This window comes from Malassezia globosa (assembly GCF_000181695.2).
Source record: "Malassezia globosa CBS 7966 chromosome Unknown mgl_sf_1.1, whole genome shotgun sequence".
Lineage (NCBI taxonomy): Eukaryota > Fungi > Basidiomycota > Malasseziomycetes > Malasseziales > Malasseziaceae > Malassezia > Malassezia globosa.
In genome coordinates this window covers 167,525-194,753 of record NW_001849874.1, presented here as the reverse complement: position 1 = coordinate 194,753, position 27,229 = coordinate 167,525, and the positions used below count along the sequence as shown (strand labels likewise).

The 27,229-nt window shown below is 52.9% G+C and overlaps 12 protein-coding genes across 12 annotated transcripts; 6 read left to right on the top strand and 6 right to left on the bottom strand.

Moving 5' to 3' along the window:
* Positions 1-20: 20 nt before the first annotated feature.
* MGL_0092 (uncharacterized protein) lies at positions 21-503 on the bottom strand (the record flags this gene model as incomplete). The annotated part of the gene is made up of 1 exon (XM_001732265.1): positions 21-503. One exon carries the CDS (start codon positions 501-503, stop codon positions 21-23), a length of 483 nt encoding a protein of 160 aa, XP_001732317.1.
* A 1,074-nt stretch (positions 504-1,577) lies between these two features.
* MGL_0091 (uncharacterized protein) lies at positions 1,578-2,885 on the top strand (the record flags this gene model as incomplete). Its single annotated transcript, XM_001732264.1, has 1 exon — positions 1,578-2,885. The coding sequence occupies one exon, from the start codon at positions 1,578-1,580 to the stop codon at positions 2,883-2,885; it is 1,308 nt and encodes a 435-aa protein (XP_001732316.1).
* Positions 2,886-4,854: 1,969 nt separating this feature from the next.
* Positions 4,855-6,987, top strand: MGL_0090 (uncharacterized protein; the record flags this gene model as incomplete). The annotated part of the gene is made up of 1 exon (XM_001732263.1): positions 4,855-6,987. One exon carries the CDS (start codon positions 4,855-4,857, stop codon positions 6,985-6,987), a length of 2,133 nt encoding a protein of 710 aa, XP_001732315.1.
* Positions 6,988-7,296: 309 nt separating this feature from the next.
* Positions 7,297-7,611, bottom strand: MGL_0089 (uncharacterized protein; the record flags this gene model as incomplete). The annotated part of the gene is made up of 1 exon (XM_001732262.1): positions 7,297-7,611. The coding sequence occupies one exon, from the start codon at positions 7,609-7,611 to the stop codon at positions 7,297-7,299; it is 315 nt and encodes a 104-aa protein (XP_001732314.1).
* A 519-nt stretch (positions 7,612-8,130) lies between these two features.
* Positions 8,131-9,507, top strand: MGL_0088 (uncharacterized protein; the record flags this gene model as incomplete). The annotated part of the gene is made up of 1 exon (XM_001732261.1): positions 8,131-9,507. The coding sequence occupies one exon, from the start codon at positions 8,131-8,133 to the stop codon at positions 9,505-9,507; it is 1,377 nt and encodes a 458-aa protein (XP_001732313.1).
* Positions 9,508-9,839: 332 nt separating this feature from the next.
* On the bottom strand, positions 9,840-11,216 carry MGL_0087 (translation elongation factor EF-1 alpha; the record flags this gene model as incomplete). Its single annotated transcript, XM_001732260.1, has 1 exon — positions 9,840-11,216. The coding sequence occupies one exon, from the start codon at positions 11,214-11,216 to the stop codon at positions 9,840-9,842; it is 1,377 nt and encodes a 458-aa protein (XP_001732312.1).
* Positions 11,217-12,046: 830 nt separating this feature from the next.
* MGL_0086 (uncharacterized protein) lies at positions 12,047-13,233 on the top strand (the record flags this gene model as incomplete). Its single annotated transcript, XM_001732259.1, has 2 exons — positions 12,047-12,359; positions 12,413-13,233. The coding sequence occupies 2 exons, from the start codon at positions 12,047-12,049 to the stop codon at positions 13,231-13,233; spliced, it is 1,134 nt and encodes a 377-aa protein (XP_001732311.1).
* Positions 13,234-13,348: 115 nt separating this feature from the next.
* Positions 13,349-14,959, bottom strand: MGL_0085 (uncharacterized protein; the record flags this gene model as incomplete). The annotated part of the gene is made up of 1 exon (XM_001732258.1): positions 13,349-14,959. The coding sequence occupies one exon, from the start codon at positions 14,957-14,959 to the stop codon at positions 13,349-13,351; it is 1,611 nt and encodes a 536-aa protein (XP_001732310.1).
* Positions 14,960-16,978: 2,019 nt separating this feature from the next.
* Positions 16,979-19,165, bottom strand: MGL_0084 (uncharacterized protein; the record flags this gene model as incomplete). The annotated part of the gene is made up of 1 exon (XM_001732257.1): positions 16,979-19,165. One exon carries the CDS (start codon positions 19,163-19,165, stop codon positions 16,979-16,981), a length of 2,187 nt encoding a protein of 728 aa, XP_001732309.1.
* Positions 19,166-19,665: 500 nt separating this feature from the next.
* MGL_0083 (uncharacterized protein) lies at positions 19,666-21,318 on the top strand (the record flags this gene model as incomplete). The annotated part of the gene is made up of 1 exon (XM_001732256.1): positions 19,666-21,318. The coding sequence occupies one exon, from the start codon at positions 19,666-19,668 to the stop codon at positions 21,316-21,318; it is 1,653 nt and encodes a 550-aa protein (XP_001732308.1).
* Positions 21,319-22,543: 1,225 nt separating this feature from the next.
* On the top strand, positions 22,544-23,203 carry MGL_0082 (uncharacterized protein; the record flags this gene model as incomplete). The annotated part of the gene is made up of 1 exon (XM_001732255.1): positions 22,544-23,203. The coding sequence occupies one exon, from the start codon at positions 22,544-22,546 to the stop codon at positions 23,201-23,203; it is 660 nt and encodes a 219-aa protein (XP_001732307.1).
* A 231-nt stretch (positions 23,204-23,434) lies between these two features.
* On the bottom strand, positions 23,435-26,257 carry MGL_0081 (uncharacterized protein; the record flags this gene model as incomplete). The annotated part of the gene is made up of 1 exon (XM_001732254.1): positions 23,435-26,257. One exon carries the CDS (start codon positions 26,255-26,257, stop codon positions 23,435-23,437), a length of 2,823 nt encoding a protein of 940 aa, XP_001732306.1.
* Between the last annotated feature and the right edge of the window lie 972 nt (positions 26,258-27,229).

Genomic DNA, 27,229 nt, shown 5'->3' with positions numbered 1-27,229 from the left:
TCTCAGAACACCCGTGTTATCTACTTCAGAATCTGCTTGTCAGAGACCTTGCCGTTCTCATCGATCTTGTAGACAATCGGCACGCCCGTAGCAAGCTCCGTCTTGATGATCTCATCGCCCGACATCTGCTCGAGATCCATGATCAATGCACGCAACGAGTTGCCGTGAGCCGTCACAAGGACCGACTTGCCTGCTTTGACCGCGGGCAGAATGTGTTCCCTGTAATACGGCAGAACACGGTCGGCCGTCAGCTTGAGGGACTCGCCACCAGGCGGGCGCACATCGAACGAACGGCGCCATTCGTGCACCTGCTCCTCACCCCACTTCTTGCGCGCATCGTCCTTGTTCAGTCCCGTGAGCTCGCCGTAGTCGCGCTCATTCAAGGCCTGATCCTTTGTCACTGGGATGCCCTCCTGACCAATGGTCTTCAGCTGAATCTGAAGGGTCTTTTGCGCACGCTGAAGATCCGACGTGAACGCTTGACTGACTCTGTTAGTATACATGCATTTCCAAAAAGGCTCTAGACAAAATAGATACGAACTCAAAATGTGTCTAAACATCACACCAAGGGCATGCACGCCCCCAGCAATTTGTTGTTAGAACATGACAGTCAACCACGGTAAAGTCAATACATACGTAACCGAACTTTTTCAGTTCCTCTGCTCCCTTCAGAGCCTCAGACTCGCCAAGCTCAGTCAAAGCTGGGTCCTTCCATCCAGTGAACTAGCCGTTGGTTAGTACACCGGTTCTCTCTATGCCTCCCGCTCAGCGTAGAAGCACACGTACAAGGTTCAGCTTGTTCCACTCCGATTGACCGTGACGCGTAAGCACAAGAGTTCTTTCGTATTAGTACTGCACATGCGCGCATATTCAACGAGGCACGAGGTCACACTAGGCTCCCCAGCTCATTCCTCTCACACATACCCAACCATGTTGTTAGGTCACTTGCCAAACCTATTGGTTTGACGTGCACAAATATGTGTGGACGAGCACGTGGCGGTCGTGGATATCGGGTAATTGCGGATACCCCACCAACCGCCCAGGCAAGAAGATGACCTGGCCACGTGAAGAAGAGGATAAGGGGGGAAAAAAAGTCCCTATCAGATAACAACCTATGGCACATGAATTGTCCTCACCATTTCTCTGAGGCGCACGCGAATCGCAGGTCGGGAGACAGACCAGGGCAGCACTTTACGCTTGTATATGCATACATATAGTCCGTGATTTTCTTGTTGGGATTTTCCGTTTACAAGAAAGAGAATGGCACCCAAATTCCAAATTATCGGGGTACGTAGCTCCGTTGCTTCGTTGCACGGCTGACCGTTTCACAGGATGACCATACCTTTTTCACTAAAGAACGAGATGCCTTCACGGTCGTCAAAAATACCAGGCTATTTTCTAGACTTCGTGGACTCTTTGAAATGGCGGAGCGCCTTGAAAATGCGTCTTGGCGCATGTGGCACAAACAGCACCAAAGCGACAAGACACGGCATCGAAACAAAAGACGACATGACATTTACAATTGTTCCGTTCTTTCTTTCCCTTCTCCTATACGCTCTGAATCAGTGTCCCCGACCATGTCTCCTCCGAATGAGAGCGATGATGTCTCTCGCATCTCAGTACCGTCCGTGATCGACAGTTTTTTGGCAAGCGACAAGACACCCATGAGCATACAAACTCTCCCGCATGAAACCGCAGGTTTTCCCCATGTTCTGCACACTTCGGAATCAGATAAGCAACATGTGTCTTCGGCTGATTTGCTTCATGTCAATCCGTTTGACAGTCCAACGCAGGTGTGTGGAATGCAGGAATACAACGTGTATGCTGGTCAAGATCTGCTGATGCAAGCCTTGGGTATGTCTCCCTCTAATTTCAACCACAATGATTCGGTCTCATCTCGTACATATCATGCCCAATGCTCGCCCATGCTGCTGAAACCATGTCCTGGTGAAGATGACAAATTGCAGTCGGTGAATGTTCCCGAGTCAGCTGCTGACCTGCCTCGTGAGATACGTGAGGCCGCAAGCACCAGTGCCACCACCATACCCGCACCATCGTCTAACACTACCTCGTCGGAAGAGGCTCCCATATGCAGTAATTGCGGGACAGACAATACGCCTCTCTGGCGACGAAATCACAACATGCTCTTATTGTGTAACGCTTGTGGCCTATACCTAAAAATTCACAAGACACATCGCCCTTTGCTTCTGAGGAAACGACAACAGCTCAATAGCACACGCGCCTCTCAGTCACAAGACCCATGCAGCGGACCATCTTCTGGCTGCACAAATTGTGGCACCAAAGTGACACCCCTCTGGCGCAAAGGCATCAGTGGAGCTGTCTTGTGTAATGCGTGTGGTCTGTATCTGAAGCTCCACCAGTCGAACAGGCCTGTCCGCTACAGGGCAGACGTCATCCGTAAGCGCTCGCGGTATGATAATCGCGGTCGGATCAGCCAATCAGAGATTACGTCCCCCTCGACTCCAGGCGCGGCGCCCATATTGCCTTTCCTCTCGGCGCACTTGTTTGATCCTGAGACCACTCCCACGGGCTCCCAGTGGAACTCGTCATCCAAAACCCCAGATGAAACGCACACGGGCGATTCTAGCATGACGCCTAATCCATGTGGAAATGTCGCAAGTGTAAGAAGAGTGCTTCAGTTATCGGATGAACCGTTTTCATCCCCTGCTTCTATTACATGTTGTGCTTCTTCTGGTGCATGTACGGGGCCTGTATTGTTTAACGACTATCAGCTAGACGATGATTCCGTACATCAGGTGTCGAATTCTGTCTCGGGCGTACACACTGATGTCGACTCCACGCTGCCTTCTATTCTACCCGATGTGGAGAAGCATTCCATTTGGCCTGTGTTCCCAGCTATGTGACCTACCGTGCGACAATCGTTACGCGTATGGTGTGCTTTTTTTCTGGAGGGTGCAGTGTCATCCCTAGACGTATAGTCCATTTGATGTCGAAAATTGCCATCATCTACGTCTGCGTAGTTGGGGATGTGCGTCCCTTTCACACTGTCTAGGTAACGGACGTCTGATCTACCGTTCTTCTTGGATACCTCGTTTGTATTTTTCGTAGACCCTTGTAAGTACTCCACGTGTTAGTATCGTCTAATTCCATGATTAAACCTTACCGTGCATACGAGTACTCCATCATACAAATATTGGCACATTTTCGCATCTAAATTAAAAAGTGCCAGTGCCACCGGTCACTTATTCAGCGTTCAGTTGACACCGGCCGTGTTTGTTGACGTTGTGCACGAGACGCACTGGGAAACAAAACTCACCGCATCGTGCGCCAGCATCCCTAGTGTCTTTCGGATCGTCCTGCTGTGTGTAGGCAACAGAAGTGAATCACTGTAGAAATGCATGTAGTCCACAGGCGCTGTTGGTACCAAATTTAGAAGAGCACACCCGTATGAAAGGTAGGTGCAACGATATAGCACACTGACAACATGTCGGAGCATGTCATTGAAGATATGCCAAGGGCGAGTAAGACACACCTATCAATAGACAATGATGTAGGACGATGCTTTTTTTTTTTCACGGGACCAAGAAGTAATACGACGAACAGGATTTTTTTTTTTTCTCAACGGTCTTTGACATACCATCGTACTGTGAGCATAATGACATACGAGATAGAGAGTTCCTCGCACATCACAAAGCAACACGGGAACTCGACGTTCAATGCAATATGAACATGTGGAACTGGCAAGGCAGAATCTAGTGCTGTTCGATGTGGGTGGAACAAAGGAGAACCGTCTAAGCGATATTATCACGTCATAGCAGCCTACCTGACATCTGAAACCAAGGCACTATTGTCAAGATGCGACTGCAATTGGATGCGATGGCCTTTGAATCATTCATAAAATGAAATAAATACTGGGTTCTAGAGCAAACTAGATCTATCTATACCCTGAAATAGAATATGCGGACGGACGCACCTGCGAAAAGTAAATGTAGGCAAGGCATCTTTCTGTTCGAGGCTCGTAACGTTAAGCAAATACAGTCTAAAGATGGAAGGTCTTTCTGGCTGGAGTAGACATCATCAATGGTCAACGCGAGATGGACAAAGTCCACTTACAGGCTACACATTTCGTCTCAAGTGGTGAGGAAGAGAACATGTAAGTCTATAGATGAACAGGACGCTGGGGAGCAGGGGAAGGAATCTGCGCGCCAATTGCAAGTGCGACGTGGTAAGCACACTAGGCAAACATTCGAATAGGACAGACGCCTAGCCTAGAGCAAGTTTCAGCATGGGCACGGACCAGTTACATTTTATTTCGGAAGGGCAAGACTATTCGTTTGTCCTGGTTCGAACCCAAGCAACTGCACACCTCTTTGTCTATAGCCCGAGGATAGACTTTGGAATGTGGTCATGCCTAGGTGGAGGGCACGAATGCAGAGCGATGTGCGAGAGCGCCGCGTGTCCAATCCTCAGGACACTATCTCCACCCAGGCGCGCGTCGTGTTGCGCTTCCATCACGTGCATCAGGTATGAGAAGGTATGCACCCAGAGCGTTACCAACAAGTGCGAATCAATCGCCGATTGGCAGGCCCCCATTCACTGCAGTCGTAGTAGCCCTAAGCGACAGGCCGCGTGCCAGTCAAAGCTGTGCGGGTGATTATACAGACGAGGAACAGAAGAGTTGTTCACCAACAGACAGGTCTCTTTGTGACGCGTGACGGACCACTACACAACGAAGACGCTTGCATCTTTGAGAGAGCTTGATTAGGTTGCGACACTCACAACTCGAGCACAGGCCTGGGTCCATTCGTCCGACACCAGCGAGTCCTACTAATTTTTTTTGTGCGAGAGTGTGTGCGTCCATAACTGAAGGGCATGCCTCGCATTCCTATCCGGATCGAGCCATATAGCTCACCGTCTAAGCAGCACAGACATTACAAAAGCAAGCGGGATCAAGTCTTGCGTGCGCTTGGGAAGGCCGCTTACATCAATGGTAGTCAATTTGCACTTCTTCTCGTATCCGCACGCGGCGACGTGGAAACGTACGCGAGCGAGGCACTTCAAAATCGCCTTGATCCCTGGTTTGTAAAAAGCGGCATTGCCGACGAAGCGCGCCATCTCGCCAAGAAGAGCCACGAAGAGACACGCACCACTATCTCGCCTTCAATCAATGCTGATGACGTTCTGGGAGATAATCTCGAAGACATAGTGGCGCCTGCTTCGGCCTCGTCGACCCGAGTCTCCGATGACCCATTTCTTGATTCTTGGTGCACTCTTCCGATGGACGCGTCTCAAGCACGCCAAAGCAATGATGACTGGCAACTGAGAGTAAAGCGCGAAGCTGCTGCAGAGGAGATTCCTGGCACTATGGACCAGATGTCTGAAACCAGCAGCCCACATCCCAAAGTGCCCCGTACGTCTACGCCAGTTCATGCTTCGGTGTTTCGTCGCGTGCCACAGCCTGCTATCATGCGTCCTAACACGAATGGTGCACATGTAGCGTATACGCTGGAGCTGAAAGACGAGGAAGCGCGCACTGCATTTTTTGAACTACGCTTCAGCCAGCTCCAGCAAGTCATGTGCAAAATGATCGCGAAAGAATGGGTCAAAGTTATCGAGCCCAAAAAGCAGACGAGATTTCCCTACAACAAAGGCGAGGCTGGTAAACCTTCATGGTGGCCTGCTGATGTGCGACACAAAGAACCAGACCATCTTATGAAACCAGAGAGACACGCTCTTTTGCTTGCGATCCTTCGATCTCCACAGACACGCATCGCGCGCTTACAGCTCGCAACGGCGGAGGTCGTCGCGTTAATCAAGGCAGGGAAGGTGGCGTATTTGATGGATGTGTATCGCGTCGCGCGTGAAGAGGAAAAGCTACGCGACGACGGCATGGACAAAAATACGCCTATTACTGTGAGCGTGTCTTCTCTGGAGGGATGGGATGCGGCGGCTGGATGTCCTTCGGCGCTGGGCATGAATTCCTCCGCCGATACTAGTGACTATGAGTCAAAAGAAGTTAAGGGAAAGCGGCGTCTTTCGTCTCGCTGGGATGATGACGAGCACTCTGAGCCGAATACATCGGTTTCTTGGACGCCCACGATGAATGATGTATATTCGCCACAATCGCATCCGCTCGTTTCTACTGTACCACCGCCGTCTCGTGTGCCATTTTCAGGCGGTCATTCTGGATTAGGTATCCACACCGCCGATCTGCCATCTAAAGGACGTACGCCAGGCAGTACGCCGGAGGTTTCGATGCTATCACCGTCATTATCGACTGAGACCCCGGCACAAGGCCCAACACTCAACATGGGCGCGTCAGTGCCGGTTCCTCTTGTACAGAGTCCAGTCACTACTTCGCAGCCGTTGCCTATACAATCGTATGGCGCGCATGGCACTGACCTGCCTCGCTCTTCCTCCATATCGCATTCTGTTACATCCGTACCCATGCGGCCGACGCATTCTTCTCCTGCGCATTTCAACCAGCAACAGCCCGAGGGCTTGAACTCAAGACCCTCGCAATCGAGTATTCCATCCATTCACTTCGAGCAACATACGAATCACGGGAACGGCTCTTTGGATCCACATGCTCAGCGGGTGCCATGGAGTGTACATACACCAGTAACTCCTTATCAGCGGTCGCAAGTCATGTCATGGAGTATGCCTGAGACCCCTGCGCATTGGTCCAGTTCTGTGGTACCTATGGCGTTTGGAATGAACGCCTCTCCCTCTCATGACGTTTACTTTTCCAACTCATTCGACTCGAGTTTGTCGGCATCAAATCATGGCCCGATGACACCAGGTCAATTTGCTTCCATGCCAATTAATGGCGTTGTTGGCTCGTCGAACCCTGGCGTGTCAACCAGTGGGCAGCATCCTATGTCATTCCAGGAGCTTGGTCTGTCTCATGTACAATCTACACAAGTCCAGCCCATGCAAGCTAAGCAAGGCGCTGTCCAAAATGATATCCGATTGCATTCGATGGCGCACTGGCCCACGCGCTAGCTGTGAGGCACCATGGTGTGCTATGGGATCAAGAAGTCATGCAGTTGGTCTATCATGTTGTTTGGCAAATCCCGCAAATCCTTACTCCGCAGAAGTATCGCCATCGGTTTGGACTTTGGACCAGATATACCCACTTTCCTCTTATTCTCCATCCTTTCGAAAAGTATGCTCGACTTGTAGAGTTTTTTAGGTAGCAGTTCTAAATCCCCAAACATTCGTTTTACAGTCAACTTGGCACGTCAGAAAGTCGCAAAAATACGCAAAATTTATAGTCATTACAGTTGATGTGAAAGGCATATTGGATTGTTTTTACATGGCATACTGTTTAGTCCACTGCCGGCTTGTTTCGATGGCATCTTTTTCGTTTGTGTTGTAATGCTGCGCAACATCGTTTGACAGGGGGTCATCTGGATTAGGCGCAGACAGTAATGCTTGAATGGAAAGAAGCACTGTTCGAATCTGCAGTGCTGGCGACCACTTGTCTTTTAATATGTCCAAGCAAATCCGACCAAGTTTATCAATATTCGGGTGGTAGATCTTTGTCAGGAAGCGTACTTTGGGCGGCGCCATAGGATAATCTTCGGGCAGGAATAGTTCTAGCTTGAATGATCCACCTATTCGCATTAGATTCGGCTTGCCTGGTTCCATTTACACACCTTCGAATGGGCTTTGAGAAGGCCCTGACATCACGACATCAAAGTATCGCAAATTATCGTCGTGTGGCACGGCCCGAATCCCCGGCGCCGGGTCAGCCATAAGTCTTTCAGTCTCCTTTGCTTGGTCAGTTTAGGGTATTTTTCTACCTTTAAGAGACTAACCTTAATGATTCGTTTCGGCAATGCCATTCCTTGGTTGAGGGAGAATTGAGTCGTGCACGTATCGGCTTCGACTTCGGTCCCCTCCAACTTGATTGGTGCCTAAGTGGCTATTTGCTATGCGGCTCTGGGTAGGTATTTGTTTCTCCACCTGGGCCTTGTCGCGGATTTATTAACTTCTTCGATACTTGTGTAATTCCAAGACGCATAGCATATTTGCGTTCGTGCGTCGTCAAGACCGGCCGACGGATATTGGGCCTGAAAGAAGCCTTGGCCTTGTCCGTGCATTTAAACCTATCTGTCCCCTGGCGACCATCATTACGTCTAGATGGCGCCGTCCGTCTTTTCTTCCAGCGAAAAGTCGCTGATCAAGTCTGTATTTCCGTCTTCCTCATACAAAATTATCACCGTATCGCCAGTCCGCATTTATGCGGCCTTTCCTACACCAGATAAATGGTACTATACTGGCGTCGAGGGTGCTCTTGCTTTCGTGCGTGATACAAGCAATGTATTCCATTTCAAAGTTGTCGATTTGAAGTCAAAAGGTCAGATAGTCTGGGACCATGAACTGTACGAAGACTTCTACTTTTATGAAGATAAGCCATACTTCCACACTTTTGCAGGTGACAAGTGCATGCTGGGACTGTGCTATGCAGATGAGTCTGGCGCCGTTCAGATGTACAAGAAAGTGTCGAACCGAGCAAAGTATGCTAAGTCATCTTCAAGCTCATCAGGCTTCAGTTTTGCCAAAAAAATCTCCAGCTTGATTGGCTCCTCATCGTCTTCCTCTGATGACAAGCGCGTTTCTTCTTCCAAAGAACAACTGTCCGATGATACCCGAGCAGAACCACAATGGAACGGTCTGGTTGACCAACTTGGAAGCATGGGGGTATCAGAAATAGACATCAAAAACAACGAAGGATTCCTTCGTGACTTTTTGGGTCGTGGGAGTCAGAGGCTCGTCCATGATTCGCATCAGACGGACAATAAGCTTCCGCCTCCCACCACATCTCTCATGTCTACGCGTAATGCACCACCACCAGCACCGCCTGCCATATCTGCGTCACCAGTACTCCCCTCGGTGCCATCGTTACCATCCCGGAGCGTGGATTCTACTAGCACTTCACAGAGTGCACCTCCTGTCTCTCGACCCTCTTTGCCTCCTCCTCCGCCAGCTCGTCCAGGAATAGGCTCGAGTGCCTCGCCACGACCGCCACCACCACCGCTGCCACCGCATTCCGTGAACGGTCGTGCACCTCCGCCTGTTCCATCTCGACCAGTAGTCGGCGGACGTGGACCCCCACCACCACCGCCGCCGCCACCTGTGCGACCTGACCCGACCGGTATGTCGGTACGAGGGCCGCCACCAGCACCACCAGCACCACCAGCACCACCAGCACCACCAGCACCGCCTGCGCCAAGTGGCTCGAGTTCTATGAGTGGACTCCCACCTCCTCAGCCTGGACGTGATGCGTTATTGGCAAGCATTCAAGGCAAGAGTGTCAAGGACCTTAAGAAGACTGGTCCCAATGCACCTCCGCCTCGATCATCTGGCGGTGCTGGAGGCTCAGCTTCGTCGTTGTCAGCTGCAGCGGGTACGAGTGGCGGAGAAAATGATCTGGCAAGTGCCTTATCAAGTGCTTTGAACAAACGGAAAGGGAATATGGGTGGCTCAGACGAGGAAGAGAGTGACGATGACTGGTAAATAGGCAAGGATATGTTGCAAATGCTAGGTTACGAAAAATTGGCAATACGTGCTCTGTCCTCAGAACTGTCATGCCCGATCCTTGGTCCTAGTGCAACCTCTTGAAAAACCCCGTGGTTACTCCCACTTTATTATAAATGACTCCCACACTCTATATTAAGTCAACAACTAAATTGGCCGATACACTCCGCCATCGGCTTAAGCGGGCGTTGAAGGAAGACAGTCGAATATGAACACTAACTACTTATGCAGATTCTCATGAACAACACGCTTGTTCACGCATTTTCACGACGATCATATCCGATCTTTTATGACAGCTAAGCTGTTGTAATTTACTTCTTCTTCGAGGCCTTGTCGGCGGTCTTAGCCTTACCACCCTTAGAGACCTTCTCAACCGTCTTAATAACACCAACAGCGACGGTCTGACGCATGTCACGGACGGCGAAACGACCAAGAGGTGGGTACTCGTTGAACGACTCAACGCACATTGGCTTGGTTGGGATCATCTCAACCATTGCAGCGTCACCCGACTTGACGAACTTAGGGTTCTCTTCAAGCACCTTACCAGAGCGACGGTCGATCTTCTGGAGGATGTTGTTGAAGCGGCAAGCAATGTGCGCAGTGTGGCAGTCAAGCACTGGCGAGTAACCGTTGCTGATCTGACCAGGGTGGTTCATGACAATGACCTGGGCGTTGAACGAAGCAGCCTCCTGAGCTGGGTCGTTCTTCGAGTCCGAGGCAACGTTACCACGGCGAATGTCCTTCACCGAGACGTTCTTAACGTTGAAACCAACGTTGTCACCTGGGAGACCCTCGGCGAGCGACTCGTGGTGCATCTCAACCGACTTGACTTCAGTTGTCACGCCCGAAGGAGCGAACGTCACAACCATACCAGGCTTGATAACACCGGTCTCGACACGACCGACTGGGACTGTACCAATACCACCAATCTTGTACACATCCTGGAGAGGAAGACGGAGAGGACGGTCAGTAGGGCGCGTCGGGGGCTCAATGGCGTCAATGGCGTCCACAAGCGTCTTACCCGTGGCCTTGCCCGACTTAGTCTCCTTCTCCCAGCCCTTGTACCATGGCATGTTGGTGGTGGCCTCGATCATGTTGTCACCGTTCCAACCAGAGATAGGCACGAAGGCAACGTTCTTAGGGTTGTAACCGACCTTCTTGACGAAGTTCGACACTTCACGAACAATTTCGTTGAAACGCTCCTCAGAGTAGCCAGTGCTGTCCATCTTGTTGACAGCGACGATGAGCTGACGCACACCGAGGGTGAACGAGAGCAGGGCGTGCTCACGAGTCTGGCCATCCTTCGAGATACCAGCCTCGAACTCACCCGTACCACCGGCAATGATAAGGATAGCGCAGTCAGCCTGCGAAGTACCCGTAATCATGTTCTTGATGAAGTCACGGTGACCCGGGGCGTCAATGACCGTAACATTGTACTTGGGGGTCTCGAAGCGCCAGAGGGCAATGTCGATAGTGATACCACGCTCACGCTCGGCCTTCAGCTTGTCAAGCACCCAAGCGTACTTGAACGAACCCTTACCAAGCTCAGCAGCTTCCTTCTCGAACTTCTCGACTGTACGCTTGTCGATACCACCACACTTGTAGATGAGGTGGCCAGTCGTCGTCGACTTACCAGAGTCGACGTGACCGATAACGACCAAGTTAACGTGCTGCTTCTCCTTTCCCATTGTGAAGAGTGATGAAGGTGGGAAACGAAGAAATGGGTAGCCCTTCCCGGTTCAAGTACTTTCTTTCCGTCTTCCTAAGCTAATTTTCTTTTTCTTTACTGGCCGTTTGGTTTTTTTCCACCTGTTTTCGCCACTGTGTCAGTGAGCTGCGTTCAATCAGGGACTGCGATTGGAGCGTCTTGCCATTGATGTACGATCACCTGCATCAATTCTCCCTTGTTGTGCTGGCATTCGGCCTAAAGAATGTTTTGGCTACCAATCACATACGTGCCTGAGTATCGTGGAAAAGTTCTTCTCATCATGGCCAATTCATCACGTGCACGTACACGTAGTCGTCCAAGACACGTGTTTTCTCCCATAAGCCTCCACTTTCTCGCTGCTGGCGAAATAGGCGCGTTCACTGTGCCATGTCGGGGTATGGAGGCAACGCGGTACCATGCTTGGGACTGTATCAGGCCTATGGACTCCCACATTTAGGCGCTCGACGGGAACCAGCAAGCAGTGCAGGTTCACACTCAGTTCCTCTCTCTTTTGAATCGCTGGATATGACAGGATTTGGGTCTGCGCCGGGGACCCTGCCTCCGCTTGCTGTACTTGGGAGGCCAATCAATCCGCCAGGGCCAGTGTCTGTGCAGCAACCAATATTAATGGCCACTTTTTCGTACGATGAGAATAAGTCGTTGTGTTTTGATGACAGGGCCAAGCGTTGGTATAAGATTCCTCCGACACAAGAGAATAGTGCACAAGGAGCTGATCTGAATGTGGGCTTCGAGCGATTTCATGACAAGCCGCACATACCTGATCCATTAGACTCGGTATTCTACACGATCATGCAACGCAGTGCTATGAGAGGGCCGTTGGAAGAGCCCGTGAAAGGCAAAATACAAGTGCCTGCCGAGAACTTAGAGTCAGAGATGCTTCGCACGCAGCTTGTGACGTGGCGTGGTATCTTGACTAAGCTATGCACGGCTTGGAGCTGCCATGTTCAAGCGCCTTCGATGTATAGGGAGGGCTTTGAATTGAATGCTATGATGTTGGGCGATACCCTCGTGCTGGAAGAAGTCCCACCCACAATGATGCAATGGCAAGCGATGCAACACGAGCGCCCTAAACCAAAAAGGTCACAGCGAGCAACTTACTATGGTATGTGTGTGCATGTATGCGTATGCATGCATGAATTTTGTGCTTACATCCAGGCTACAACTTCGAGTCATACTGCACGAAGGAGACGCCGCGGCTAGCAGCTGGTTCTGCTGCCTCTCTCCCCTTAGCCAAGGTACCGGGCTGGAGCGGTGACGTGAATACAAATGTCCAATGGTGTCATATAATGAAGACAAAGTTGGGAAATAACCGCATTATTATTGGTGGAGAAGTTGATTGTGTCGAAACATTGGATGCAGGCACTGAACGTGAGCGCGAGGGAGTCGTGGAGCTCAAGACGAATCTGCACGTGGACTCTGCCGATGACCAGAATCGGCTTGATGCGAAGATGCTGAAAATGTACATGCAGTCATTTCTGCTAGGTGTGAGGACTATTGTGATCGGGTTTCGAGACCAGCAAGGCATGCTACTTTCACACAAGTCGTTTCGACCGGCTGATCTTCCGCGTTTGGTTCGTGGGCATGCTGTGCAATGGAATGCGAATGACAACCTGGCGTTTGGCTCATTGATACTAGACTTTGTCCGCGATACTGTTCGTGCTGAGACGGAGCGCTGGTCGTATTGTATGTCGCAGCGTGTGCGAGAGAATGAGAAAAGCTTGGGTGCTTATGCATGGCGTGTGCATCGGACGACAAATTCGTTTTTGGGACATTTGCCGCTTCCAGCGCCTCAAGATGCCGAGCAAGAGTATCCAGTATTTCGGGTTAGTTTTCAGCCGCCATTTTCGCATGTTACAGTGCGATATGTTACGCCGTATGAGCTGGGATTAGATGGGCGTCGAAGGGGACGGTGCGGGCTGGTTCCAACACCTTTTTATCTGTGGGCCACGATGCCTATGACCCATCTATGGGGCTAAGAGAGGAGTACAAATGTGAGCAATCAAGAACATGTGCAAGTTTGCGATTTTTTTTCTTTATTTGTCGATGTTACCGGCAACGGATGGGAATGTATATAACATGATAGTATAGTGTCTACGGAGTAGCAGAACTCTTGCCAGAAGAGGGCATCTCGCAACACTGAGCATCGCGACACTCGTCGCCATCACACGCCAAAAGACACGCGGAGTTCAATCCGGAAGCGACTTCTTCTCTCACAAGATGACCGTCGGGCGTGAGCAGACGACCATGCTCATCAAAACGGTCCTGAACAGCCACACCACTTAGTTCCGCTGCCTCTTTCAATCCGCCGGGAACGAATTCTGGCTGGATCGTCGACGAATGAATACCCCAAATGTGCAATGTTCTGCGAACTTGGTCAGCGATGAACATATAACGTGTGGTCTGTTCACCGGAGCAGTCAACCATGACGTGCAGACTCGCGACGATTTTGTTCTCATTCAGCTGCCATACATGCAAGTCATGCACACTCAAAACACCCTCAATACGAAGTACCGAATCGCGCACGCCGTCCAACGAAACAGTTGTTGGGACGCCTTGGAGGAGAATAAACGATGCTGACTTTACCAGAGGCAAAGCAGAGTGGAATATAATACACGCAATAATAAAAGAGATGACCGGATCAGCGTAATGGCGCCAGCTGTACTCTGTGAAAAGGATAAATGCGCCGGCAAAAATGACGCCAACGTTGCCGATGGCATCACCTAGCACGTGCAAAAACACGCCTGTCATGTTCATGTTATCGTGGGTGTGGGCACCCGAGCCAATGGACTGACGGTGCCGGCGCACATCTTCCTCGGTAGAAGCTTCAGCATGTGACAGGCGACGTTGGCGCGATGGTGACACTGAGGCGCTCGGCAAATTGACTGCCCCGTAAGAGCTTGAAGTTGTACGAGGTGACAACAGGCGATGGTGCTCACTATCATGTTTCGAAGACGCGGTGTCATACCCGAGCGAATGTGCCTTGTCCATGACAAATGCGCGTGCCTTGGCAGGATGACCTACGATGTCACGCACTTTCTGGCCAAGTTCAGCTTCTTCGTTCTTCGTACGAGTCGTTCGCTCTGTCGCACTTTCTGTCCTGCGGCCATGGGCATGCTCATGACCATGCAGATGCTGCCGTCCTTCACGATTGCCATTTTGATGTTGGTCACGGTCTGATTTGTGCACGTGGTGATTCTCGTGTCCCTGTTCCATATCATGGTGGTGGGATGTGCCATTCTCAATATCATGATCGTGACCATGATCATGGCTGTGGTTGTGCCCGTGAACATGACCGTGCCCATGAAATAGGCAAAGGCCCACAATGTTTGAAAGAAGGCCTAGCGAACCCACAGTTACTACTACATGTGGATTTGAAACTTGAGGCTTAGCGATGAGGCGTTCTAGCGCCTCCATGAAAATGCTAAAGCACAAGGCCATCAGAAACACTCCGTTGAATAAAGCACCAAGAATTTCCGCACGCTGCCATCCGTACGAATATTTCGGGCTTTGACCACCTTTTTGCACTAATCTTACAGCATACAAAGCAACAACGAGGGACATGATGTCATTGAGCATGTGGAAACTGTCCGCCACCAAAGCAAGAGAGCCTACAGCATATCCACTGATAATTTCGATGAAGAAAAAAACGATATCAATACCAAGCAGAGCGATGATCTTGGTCTGGTTATCCAGACCTGCCATCTTGCTCAATGCTTTTTCAGTGCTGTAGGTGTTACTGGCAAGGAACGCTCTAGTGCGAGATGATAAAGAGGAGAAAAAAAGGCGATTCGGAGAAAAAAATGCTGCATATTGGGCTGCAGTCAAAATCACTGACAGGCACCCCAGACGGACTGGCGATTGGTTCTAGGCGCCAGGTAATATGGAGAGCTGCAACAAGGCCTGGCATTTTTTTTGTTTGCCTGATAGCAAAAAAATAACTCCGGACCTCGCGCGCAAAGGGCGTGCTCCGGCTTTGATTGGAGTGGGAACGTCTCGGATGGGACGGTGATCTGGTCTGCTAGCCCATTTGACTAACGCGTTTGAATGCAGATACATACTTCGTCCGCTGATCAAGACGCACTGATATGGCAATTCTAAGGCTATGGTCGCCAATATACATGCATGTATGCATGAATAATCGCACTAAAGAATGTATGGACACCAGGTGACAAGTCAAGCTACCGCGACACTTATCAGTGCAAGCTCACTTGCCAAAGAGTGGCCAATGCTTGAGTCTCGGACACCACACGAACTACAAGACGCCATTATCTAGCGCTCATTAGCACATTGCTGCAAGCAGCGTGTGCATGTGTACGTGTCCTTGCTCGTTAAACAATGGAGAGTGACAATCTCCTTCGCCCCCTGCCTTTTATTTGACTCTGCCCCTGGCAAAAACTTCCTGGCTGTGCACCGCGCCTGCCTGCCGAAGACTCTATCACGTGATCCATCAGCGCACATGGCAAGATGCGGCTATTGCTTCCTCCTCCGCACGCAGCTACAGTGGGACAAGCGTGTTGGTAAGAAGTTGGGATCAACGTTCGCACACTGTACGATGGAGCGGGTGGATGCGGGTGCAGAATCAGACGCAGAAGAAGTCAAGGGCGCTTCAAGTCGTGTACCGGAATCAGCTGCCGCGATACCTAAAGCAACCGCTTCTTACATTGGAGCTCAAGCAGAGGCCGTGGTGTCTTCATTGGAAGATGTAATTCGACAGGTCGGTTGGTTTCTTGTCCGTCACGCGCAATATGCCCGTGAGGGTCGGCCCTCGAGTGACTCGATACCAGCACTCCATTCCTTGATCAGTGCATGTCGCTCGTACTATGCACGTGTGTGCTCGCTGTCGGAGCATCTCTTATGTGCGCAGGTGCAATTTGAGCGTCTACTTGAAGGTACCAGTACTCCTGTGCCTACAGTGACTGGTGTCGGTATGGTACCAAATGCAGCGGTTCCTCATATGGGATTATATCAGATAATGTCCTCTTTCCCGGTGGATATGCCAGCAACGACCGAGCAAGTGTCGGGCGCATCACTTGGACAGGTGCCGATGACATCAAGTGCGACCCCGCTTTCCGGTACACCATCGATAGCCAACCCATCATCCTCGCCTATGCCTGCGAAAGTGCATGCTCCTGCACCGGTGGACGCCTCAGCCCCTGTCGAGTCTCCAAGTACACCTTTTTCAGTCGCGCCAGACTCGTCAACGAGCTCGGCGCCTGTCCCGCCGTCAGTTCATGCCCAGGGTCTGGCCAATGTTCCCGATGCGGCCAACGTACCGCAATCAGCCGCATCTCTTTCAGAGACGTCACACATGAATCCGACGCGAGCGGATTCTAAGACTCTTTGTGCTCCGATACCAGAAACCGGTGGCGTACAAGAACAGACAGACAACACGAATGAACGCGCAGCGCTACCAGATGCAAAGCGGCGCAAGCTCGATGTACACAAATTGGCGAGTGATGCGGACGTTTTATCGAATGTGCTCATGGACCATGTTTCGCGGCCAATGCGGTCGTCAGAAGCCCCAGTGCATACCGGGACAGATCCGTCTACAATGAATGACAATGTGCTGGACCTATCGTGGGTGGATTTCGGCTCGCTGGACGGACCAGACAGTCCCTATGCGGACTTGTTTGATTCGAATGTAGCGCCTGCGTCGCCATCTTCACAATCAAATGCCACAGGTACGAAGCAAAAGGACTTGACCCTGCCATCGGGTGCCACTTAACTCGCTAGCCAGTCGTGCTGTACGGTACGAAGAAGCGAGGCGCTCGGACTTGGCACACCTCCTGGACTCCGTCCACTACTCGCCGTGAGGGCCGCTCGTGCAACGGCGGCACACGCTGGTTTGTCCGACGCCAGGAGTGTAGGCAAATCAAGGTGTTGGATGATGCTTAGGATGGTGTGCATACTCACGGGCTCATTGGCACTGTTGCGTTGGAAGAAAAGCCAGCTACGTGCGGAGCGAGCCCTGTCGTGCTCCTTTGCCATGTCGGCATCGATGGCATCGAGTATTTCGCGCAGCAGAACACCATGCACCTGACGTGCCGTGCTGCTAGTGCTAGTGATAGGGATGAGCTTCTCGATTGTGTGCTTGGAACGCGCGAGCTCGTAGAGAAGCCAGTGCGTTTCCGCAGGCGTTTGCAGGAACTTGTCGGAGTACACAAGCACGACGGCCATTGTCTCGATGAGGCACTCGGCAAGCTGATGTGTGTCGTCGCTAATCTCGGTCTGTCGGGCAGCGATGAAATCAGCTGTCGCAAGGATCGCGCGCCATGCTTCGAGCCAATCGTACTCTAGAAGAAGCTTGTTCTGGGCACACAAAAGCACGATGCGCTGGATGGCCATCAGCGCGGTCCGGAAACTAGCAGCGTCCAAGTGCTTGCTTCGGTTGTACTTGAGAAAGATGGCGACGTTGTTCACACAGCACGTAGCAAGTCGTCGTGGGCGCTTTGTGCCTGTTTTGGGCATGGGCGGAAGCGCACCTGGCTTGTCGCGGCATTGCACGACCTGCCAACACCAACGTGCAGCGGGTGACTCGAGGGAATCTTCGTCGAGAAGCAGGCGCTTCGTCACTGCCTGCATGGGAGCCTGTGCGTCTGTCCGCCCCAGAAGCACAAGCATGATCTGCAGCGCCGTGTGCGCGTACATTGTTGCTCGCGCACATATCGCTGCATGCGTCAGCAGAAACGACGTGACGGAGAGGAACGAGACGATCAGAGGCGGCTCGCCACCTTGGCTTTCGGCATCCACGACACATGCGTGGAACCTGGTGTTGGAATGCACCCATACCCATAGGGCGAAGAAGAGCCAAGCATGGGGTGGCGGCCGTGTTGGTGCTGTGGCTGATGCCGCGGCGGATGCCGTGGGTGAGAGGGCAGTCGTAGCCGACAAAAGGTTCTTGCGCGAGTCCATGTACATCCAGTCGAGTCCCCACATGCGAGAACGGCTTTGGTGGGTGGCTGCGTGTTCGTCGTGCGTGTAGGCGGCCAAGATGTGCATGGCACGTGCTGAGCAAGCATGTGCTATGCGCTTAAGGTCGTGAAGATGCGCATAGTCGCGCATGCGCCGTTGGTATGGCTGGAATGCCACATGATTCATGAAGGCGGACGACACGGGATCACGCCCTAGACCCGTCGCATGTGTGGTGCCATGAGCATGACCGGCTGTGGCAAGAAGAGCTGTACATAGAGCCACGTCGCAAAGCACGTGTTCATTCGACGCACTGGTTGTTTGAGCAACGTGCATCGCTGCAGCGAACAGATCGCGGTGTAAAAGGTATGTAGTGAGGGACGTGCTACCTGTGCACGCCGTCAGCACAATGACCAATCGGAGTGCACTGTGCTGTTGATGGGCGATGACGGCAGACGACGAAGGTGGTGATGGTGCATGGGCAAAGACATCATCGCTGTTATGAGTATCGATCTGAGGCCGTCGACATGTGCGTTCAATGGCCGTCATGAGTGCATAGAACATGTCGTCTGCTTCGTCCATGCGACCTGCCAAGAGAGTAATCACGTCCAGCGTGTAGTTGGTATAGGCCTTGGGCAGCAACGCACAAGCAAGTGCCAAAATTGTGTCAATCGCATGGCACACAAGCTCGTCATGGAGATTGGATGACTCTGTCCATACACGCAAAGCTTCTTTCCATAGGCCGGTGATATTATCGCGGCGACGTGCATAGCGGTCGTCCATCATTTCGTTCGGCGATACATTGGCAAGCAGGTCCACGATGACGCTGTGTTCGACTGGCTTGCTTAGCAACTCTAGCATGTACTGTGCACGTGGTGCCGCATTCGCTTTTTCTGACGCACGCTGCCCCGCCGCTGTCGGGGATTCGTCTGCTTCCCATGGACGCTCACCGGCCAAAAGTGCCTCGTAGCATGCATGAAACGGCGTAGCTTGTGGCATAAGGCTTCAAGATCGAAGACTATGAGGTAGGACGGACAACACAATGTCTGTGTCGAGCCAAAGGCAATGCTGGAAGGCGGGCGTTGGGATGATTCTACGCTTGGGGTTAAGAAGCTTGGAGGGTGGAGACAGAGGGTAGTGAAACGGGGGTGGAGAAGCCCAGGGAAAGTGTGCGTGCTCTTTGGCGCGGCATATGTACTGGAGAGTGTGTCATTTGAATCCCTGGAGGGGGAGAGTGAGGTGGGCAGACACACGCATGTTTTGAAAGTTTTTTTTTTTTGGTTATTTGTTTTCTTGGGACGTCCTTTTGGGCACATGTGTGATGGATTTGAGTAGCGTCGCTTGGTGCGCAGCGATTATTTCCCATATTCATACGCATGCGCGTCACTCCACGACGTCCACCACGACGTGCGATCGACAACGCGTCGAAGCGTAACGAGGTGGGGACGTGTGGCGCGATACAAAGCAGCGACGACGTATAGATCGTCTTTGCTCAGGTCATGAGTGAGAATGGTGACAAGTCAAAGGTTCGCTTGCGCGCGCAGTTTCGCAAGCCGCGAGTGAGGCTCAACTTTTCGCGGCATGTGGCAGGAGCTACAGCGACAGGCGACGGGCCCAAGACGCGGCCTTACATGCAGGGCTATGATCGTGAGCTGGACAGTGAAGATGACGAGACTGGAGAGGGAATGGCCTTTGAAGAGCAGCTGATTCTACGTGTGCCAGAGGGACCGGGCGAACATGGAGAGCTAGATGCACTGCGTCAAGCAATTCGCCGGCGCAGCGAGTACAACGACGTCTGGTTCAAGTTCAAAGACTCGCGAAGAGCTGTCTTCCACATTGGACAGCAGCTGTATGCGGCCAAGCTCGTAGACCTGCCGTGCATCATTGAGTCTCACAAGACACTTGACAACAAGCAAATCTTCAAGATTGCCGACATTTCACAGATGCTGCTGATTGAGCGGCCTATTGCCAATGAGAGTGAAGCTACGGCTGCGACGCACTCTGCCAAGAGCTCGAATGACGAGTACATCTATCCACATGGCATAACGCCGCCAATGCAATGGGCACGTAAGCGCAGGTTCCGCAAGCGCGTCCACAACCGCTCGATTGATACCGTTGAGAAGGAAGTCGAGGGTCTCTTGAACGACGACAAGCGCGCTGAGCGCGTCACGTATGAATTTATCGACCCAGCACAGGCTGACCAGATTGAGCAGGATGTGTCACAGCAAAAGTTCAGCGCCGCTGACATGGAGCACCATGCGTCGGACGACGAAGGAAAGCAGGAGGGTGGCGCGTCAGCCCATGCCGATGGCGATGACGATGGCGATGACGACGATGACGATGACGACGATGAGGGCGCGATGGATGACGACGATGAAAACGTGGACCAGGACCTGGCTGCTGAGCTGGACGCTGCACTAGCGCGTGAGCAAGGAACTGGCGGCGAAGATGAATCGGCGAGTGACAATGAGGACGCCGGCGCGGGCAGCGACGATGATGCACGAAGCGCACAGGATAGCGACTTGGAGGACCTGTGGGACGACGACGACGACGACGACGACGAAGCGCAAGCCGAGGCAGATGACGACGACGCCGAGCCCAAGTCTGACAAGGAAGACGACGACGAGGGCGGCGAAGAAGAGGCAGAGCGTCGTGTGCGTGAGTCGCAGCTCGAGGCCGAGTGCCGAGAAATCGAATCGCTGATCAAGCGGAAGCAGCACGATATTGAAAGCACAATGAATGCGCTCATCAAAAGCCGACACCAGCAGGCACTGCGCAAACTGCAAGTCGAGCATGATGCGAAGAAGCGACATCTTCATGATATCAAGCAGATCCGTCGTACGATCCGTGAGGAGCGTGCGGCTGATGCGGCACAGGAAGCAGCAAACAAAGCGGCATCGGCAGGTACAAGCACAAGTACTCGCACAGGCGCAGGCTCTGCGGCTGCACCGTCGACAGGTCCAGCGGCCACGATGCCGTCGACATCTTCGTCTGCGACGAGTATAGGGTCTGGCTCAGGCGCCGCCTCTGGATCTGGTTCGGGATCCGCGTCCGCATCTACGACACCTGCGACAGGTCCAGGGTCCGGATCGGCGCCAAAACCATCGTCGGGGTCGACAGCTGCTACGGCTCCTGCTCCAAATGCTTCGTAATGGGTGTTGTACATAGAGCGGCAAGCCACTTAAAAGAACTCCTGGACCTGGGTTGTGCAAACCAAGTGCTCACGCTGTTGTGCGAGGAGTCGGTCCGTCGCATCAGGCGTGATGGACACGTCCTGAAAACGCAGATCAATCCACCGCTCTGCCTCAGCATCGCGCTGGTTCATGTGCGCTGACTGTGTTCCGGCTCGAGACGTAAGCGAGTTGGATGTTGCATCGCTGCTCCGCATCGATACATTTAATGACACTACGGGCGCACGACGTGCATCACTCTGTGTGTCACTCTCATCATCAGAGGTAGGCAGTCGGCGACCTGCGTCTTCTGCCTGGCTCATTAAGTCGACATGCTGCATTGATGGTCGCATCTGCAGGATGGCATGCAGCGGCACAAGATGCAGCTCACCATGGCGAACTGTGCCGACCATGTAACGAGTCGCATTCTGAATCTGGTTGCTTTCGAGGCGCATACGGTCAAAGCGCGGCACAGCCGATGACGTGTCCGACAAAGATCCACGCTCTTGTTTCACCCTCGTTTCGCCGGGGACTGGAATAGTCCCCATGCTTGCGGTAGCTTCGGCCCATTCTGCGCCACGCTCATGGTTGTAGACAGATTCGCGCATGTCAAGTGGAAGCTCCATTTCCACTCGATTTGTCTGTGGACGCCACCGACTAGCTACTCGCTGGCCCCGCTGTGCCGCTGTCGCCGGCACCGGCAAGGATCGGCCGCGTGCATACAAGGGGTATTGGAACAGTTCAAGCCGTGCCTGGGGTGGGATGGACGCGGACAGAAAGACGGGTAGCGATGCTACGGGTGCTGTTGTTTCAACCTCACCTGCTTGCATGAAAGACATTGGCAGTCGCGTGACGATACACGCTGAATTCAACACTTGCAGAGAGACCAGGCTCTTTTTTTTTCTTTCTCCGGCGTATGGCTTCGGCGCCCCGATACTGTGCGTCGAACGAGGGGATGGAGTCATCGGCCAATCTAGATCACCTTACGCACGTGGCGCCTCGCACAAGTGGAGCCCCTTTGGCCGTGTGTATGCCGCGTGGCGAGCGGTTTCGTTTGGGTGGCAGACTCACTGACCGACGGGCTCAGCAGGCATGAAGGCCTCCACATCCAGTTCGATCCTCGTCGCCCTGGTCTGGGCGGGCCTAGCTCCGTCATATTCATCTTCTACCGCATTGCACCAACTTTCCATCATCCACACGAAGAACCATGTTCTCCAAGATTGCCTCGACCGCAGCTCTGCGTGGTGCTTCGCGCATGTTCTCTACGGCGCGTGCTGTGCCTATGGCCCGCGCGACAACGCCACTCGCTCTGGCGGCAGCTGCTGGCGTGGCTGGCTTGTCGCTTTACAGTCTGCCTCAGCTGCAGCTGGAAGGACCACGCACAATCGCCGGCGAGTACAAGACGGCTGGTGAACGCAGCTTCATTATGATCAAGCCTGATGGTGTGAGCCGTCAGATTGTGGGCAAGATCATTGACCGCTTCGAGTCGCGCGGCTACAAGCTTGTAGCGATCAAGTCTGTCGTGCCATCGGAGCAGCTGGCGAAAGAGCACTATGCCGACTTGTCTGCGCGCCCCTTCTACCCTTCGCTCGTCAAGTATATCACGCAAGGCACGCCTGTGGTGGCCATGGTCTGGGAAGGTAAGGATGTGATTCGTCAGGGCCGTCGAATGGTTGGCGCCACGAACCCGCTCGAGGCGGACCCTGGCTCGGTCCGTGGTCAGTACGCCGTGAGCGTCGGCCGCAACATCATCCATGCCTCGGATGGCTTTGACTCGGCTACGAAGGAGATTGGCCTCTGGTTCAACGAGTCGGAGATTGCTCAGTATGAGCCATGCACGTGGCCTCAGATCATGGCCGACAACTAGGGGTGCGTGTCGGAACTAATGGACCGAGCAATGTGAGTCCACGTGCGAACATGGTCGGGGCATGTTGCTATCCATAGTTTGTCGTTAGGTAAAAACAAGGTCGTTCCACGATCCGCCGTGGCATGGCGTGAAGAACGGGTCAGCCTCTACGACCAGCAAAGCGCGTCTATGTGTTGTTTTGTGGCAGATTGCTACCTTGCCAGACATGGGACAAGCCCAGCCTCTCGCAAACTAAACCAGGGCCATCTTGGTGCGTCCGCGCTTCGTGTTCCGGTCCTTCTCAATGCCGATTTCCACTTTGCACCGATCAAAGATGCCCAACGTCACATCGTGGTCAAGCGACGACAGACTCGCTGGGATGGTGACTTCGTACTTATCAGGATCATACTGACATTCGCCCTTGAACGTGATAAGACCTTCCAGTCCATACTGGCTCACAAACACTGCGAGTCCATTGCGGAAGGTTCGTACGACATATGCATCAGCACGCAAAAGGTGCTTGTCTTGCCCCTGACCGACAAGCGTCGCATCAGCGCCTCGTTCAGCGTTCTTTGCACCGATGGCCAAGCCCACAAAGAACTCCACAGAGGCACGACCCGCCATCTGAGCGAGTCGGTGCCGTTTATTCACGTTGTCCATCACCTGGTCCACATAGTGTTTGCTGTACAGATTGGAAGGCAGCGGCTCGTACTGGATGGCTGCAGCCAGCTGACGATGGGCAAGAACATCGGCGTACCGTCGAATAGGCGACGTAAAGTGCGTGTACATATCCATAGCGAGACCGTAATGGCCAAATGCATTGCGTGGAACGCTCCCCGTACAGAAGTATTCGGCAGACAACATACACCGCGTCGCGAGGATTCGCACAAGTGTATTGAAGGCTGGATCCCTCTTATCTATGCACTTGTCCAGTGATGCCGCCAGCGCTCCCGACGACGATACATCCAAGTCCATGTTGCGCCGCTTCTTTAGAATGTCTTGAAGGGTCTCGAAGTTATCAGCGGGCGGCGGCACGTGTCGACGCAGCACGGCCGTCGTAGGATACGCTTCGTAGATGCGTCGTGCGACGCTTGTATTTGCGAGAAGCATGAATTCTTCCACCAAACTGTTCGTCTCAAGTACCTCCTTCTGCTCCACGTCGATAGGGGCGGACGATTCGGCACTCTCTAGATGGATACGAACTTCAGGACTTGCGAGATTCAAAGCGCCCGCACTCATGCGCGCCTCACGCAGCTTGATCGCCAGATGGTTCAGCAATCGAATGCTTTCTGTGATTGTGTCGGTCTGCTTCATGTCATCCTTGCGCGTCTGAGCCTCTTTATACGTGAACGCGGCCTTGCTGGCAATGACAGACTTGAAGAAACGTGCTTGCACGACTTGCGCATCTGGCGTCATTTCCCATACCACACTAAATGCAAGGCGCTCGACATACGGGCGCAGCGAGCATAAATTCGTGCCGAGAAGGTGTGGCAGCATGTCGATACGCCGGTCAACCAGGTACACAGTGGTGCCTCGGGATGCTGCTTCCGCATCCATCGGCGTATCAGGCCGCACAAAGAACGACACGTCAGCAATATGGACACCTGCCTCGATGTTGCCATTGGGAAGGCGCTTTGCATGCAATGCGTCGTCAATGTCCTGGCAGCCTGGTGGGTCGATACTGCAGATCGTCTCAGCACGTAGATCGACGCGATTCTGCCAGATCTTCGCGGCACGAGTCTCCCCCTCCAAGGCAGCATCTTTCGGCGGCACAGTCCATGCGTCGCCTTCCGCTGGGAGACATGCGAGAATGGCCTTGCTGAATGGGCGGTACGGCACGTCAAATTCGAGGAGCAGACTCTCCTGCTCTGCCTCCTTGCTTTCAATGGCTCCGAGTGAGCGGATAAAGTGGCCTTCGGGATACCGAGACGTGCTCTTCCACTCGTCCATCGCGACCAAGATCTTGCAGCCTATCAATGCTCCAGCTTGCCGCGTACGTATTTTGATGCGGGGTATCTTGCGGTCTACCGGCGAGGCAAACAGGGTCTGTGGACCGAGTGTGGCGAGTGCACCTTCGTTCACAGTGCTTGCATCGATATGCGCCACATACGACCGCCAGTTCCGTCGCGCAATTCCAACAACCCGGCCCATCGGCTGTCGCTCCGTGCCGCTTCCATGCGTGACGGGGGTATCCTGCGGAGTATCCTCATCACCCTCGTCATCACTATCGCGCGCATCATCATTCCGCTGCGTCGACTCCGCCTCCAACACTTCATCTGAAGCCCCCTTCCATTCGCTCTTCGGGAGGAGTGCCACATAGACAACATCGCCATCTACCGCGCGGTTCATCGAGTCCCGGCCCTGGAGCAAAATCGGCTTCGAAAGTGAGTCTGAACGAACAGTCCCTTCCAGGAAATTGTATGCATTGGCATTGAAGAAACCCTTGTGCAGCGTGCCCGCTTTGAATCCCGCTTCCAGCTGCGATGCTGGCCAGTACTCGTCAAATATGCGAGTTCCGCGTGGCTGCGTATGCGAATCATCGTCAAGTGTGCGGGCCGACAGCAGATCACTTAATTGCTCAGCATTACTGAAGCCAGTTATGTACTCGCGCACACTGCACGCGAGCAAGCCATCTTTGCGAGCTTTGTGCACGTTCTCAACATCCTCACTCACCAGCACCGTCGTATCCACACACCCTGGCAGTGCATACGTGCGTAGATGTGCCGAGTAAAAGGCTGCGGCCTGGCGGATCGCGCGGTCGTTGCGGTCGTTGGGTGTCTCGTCCGACTCTCGGACTACATTCGTGTCTTGATGGAAGTCATTGTAGAAGAGCCAGAAACGACGGTCTGGATCCATAAGCAATGTGCGCAGTCGGTTATACAGCGGCATACTATGATTCCGCACTTCATTCGCTACTGTTTGCATGACAATGACATTCGTAAAGACAGGCGACTCCAGTACATCCATCTGATGCAGAACAACATTGGTATCAATCACCACATAATGCTTCTTGTTTGTGTATGTGTTGAGCGTTCCATGCTGATCGAGAACGGGAGCTGGGGCGCCTGGCTCCATGAATGCTGCACATGACTCACAGCCAATGCATCCGCACGGAATATCGAGCCGTTGATACGTCTCACGAAGGACAGTGCGTATGTTCCCACGCGCCGTCTTTCTGTGGTATTTGACAGAAGAAGCTGCGACCTCATCGCTCGTACATGGTCGTTTTTGTACACGGATGGCCATGCTCATGAGTGGCGGTCGTGGGGCACCCACTTGGACGTCCTGTGTGTGAATCCAGACGAGCTTGGCGAGAGTCAAAAATATTCCTGACCAGACACCCACAATTTGCTTTGCCTGGCGAAAGCTCGAGTCAGCAGCAGCCCACCCACGACTTTCGTCTTTGAATGCTGCGATATTTCTCCACAAGCGCCAGGCCGCTCATGCAAACAGATGACAACGCATGCATACGAGCGTGCTACGGCAGCGGCTTGGCTCAAGTCTCTCGCAGTGCCGTGCCATACAGGAGTGGTGTGAGATGCGCGATGGGGGAGGGAGATTCTGTATCGGATCCTCGTCACATTTTCCATGTATGAGGAGAGCCTATGAACGTGTACTCGTCTCATCTGAGTAGGTCTCTCATGCAGTCGAGGGCACAGGCATCCACACTGTTTGTTATGTAACTATGTCCTATGCGCTAGAGTTTCTACATACGGCTAATCTAGCATGTTTCGGTCCATCGTTCGTTCTCATGGCGCTTCATAGTGCGTCGTCGCTTCTGCCCTCGCTCACAAGGAAATGCGCACGTAAGCACGGACAAAATAGCCCAGTGAGTTTGACACGCCTTGTGCCCCCACTGCCACTTCTCCACCCTCGAGCTACTGCTGCAAGGCCGAACCGTACAATCTCATTGTCGATAACGCCCAGTCACACGTGACCTAATGACGTGATTATCGCGTGCAAATGCATCACTCGCGATTCGCTCAGTATATGTGCGGAGTCAGCCAGCGAGACAAAGGCGCCGCCGAAATCTACGTACGCAGGCGT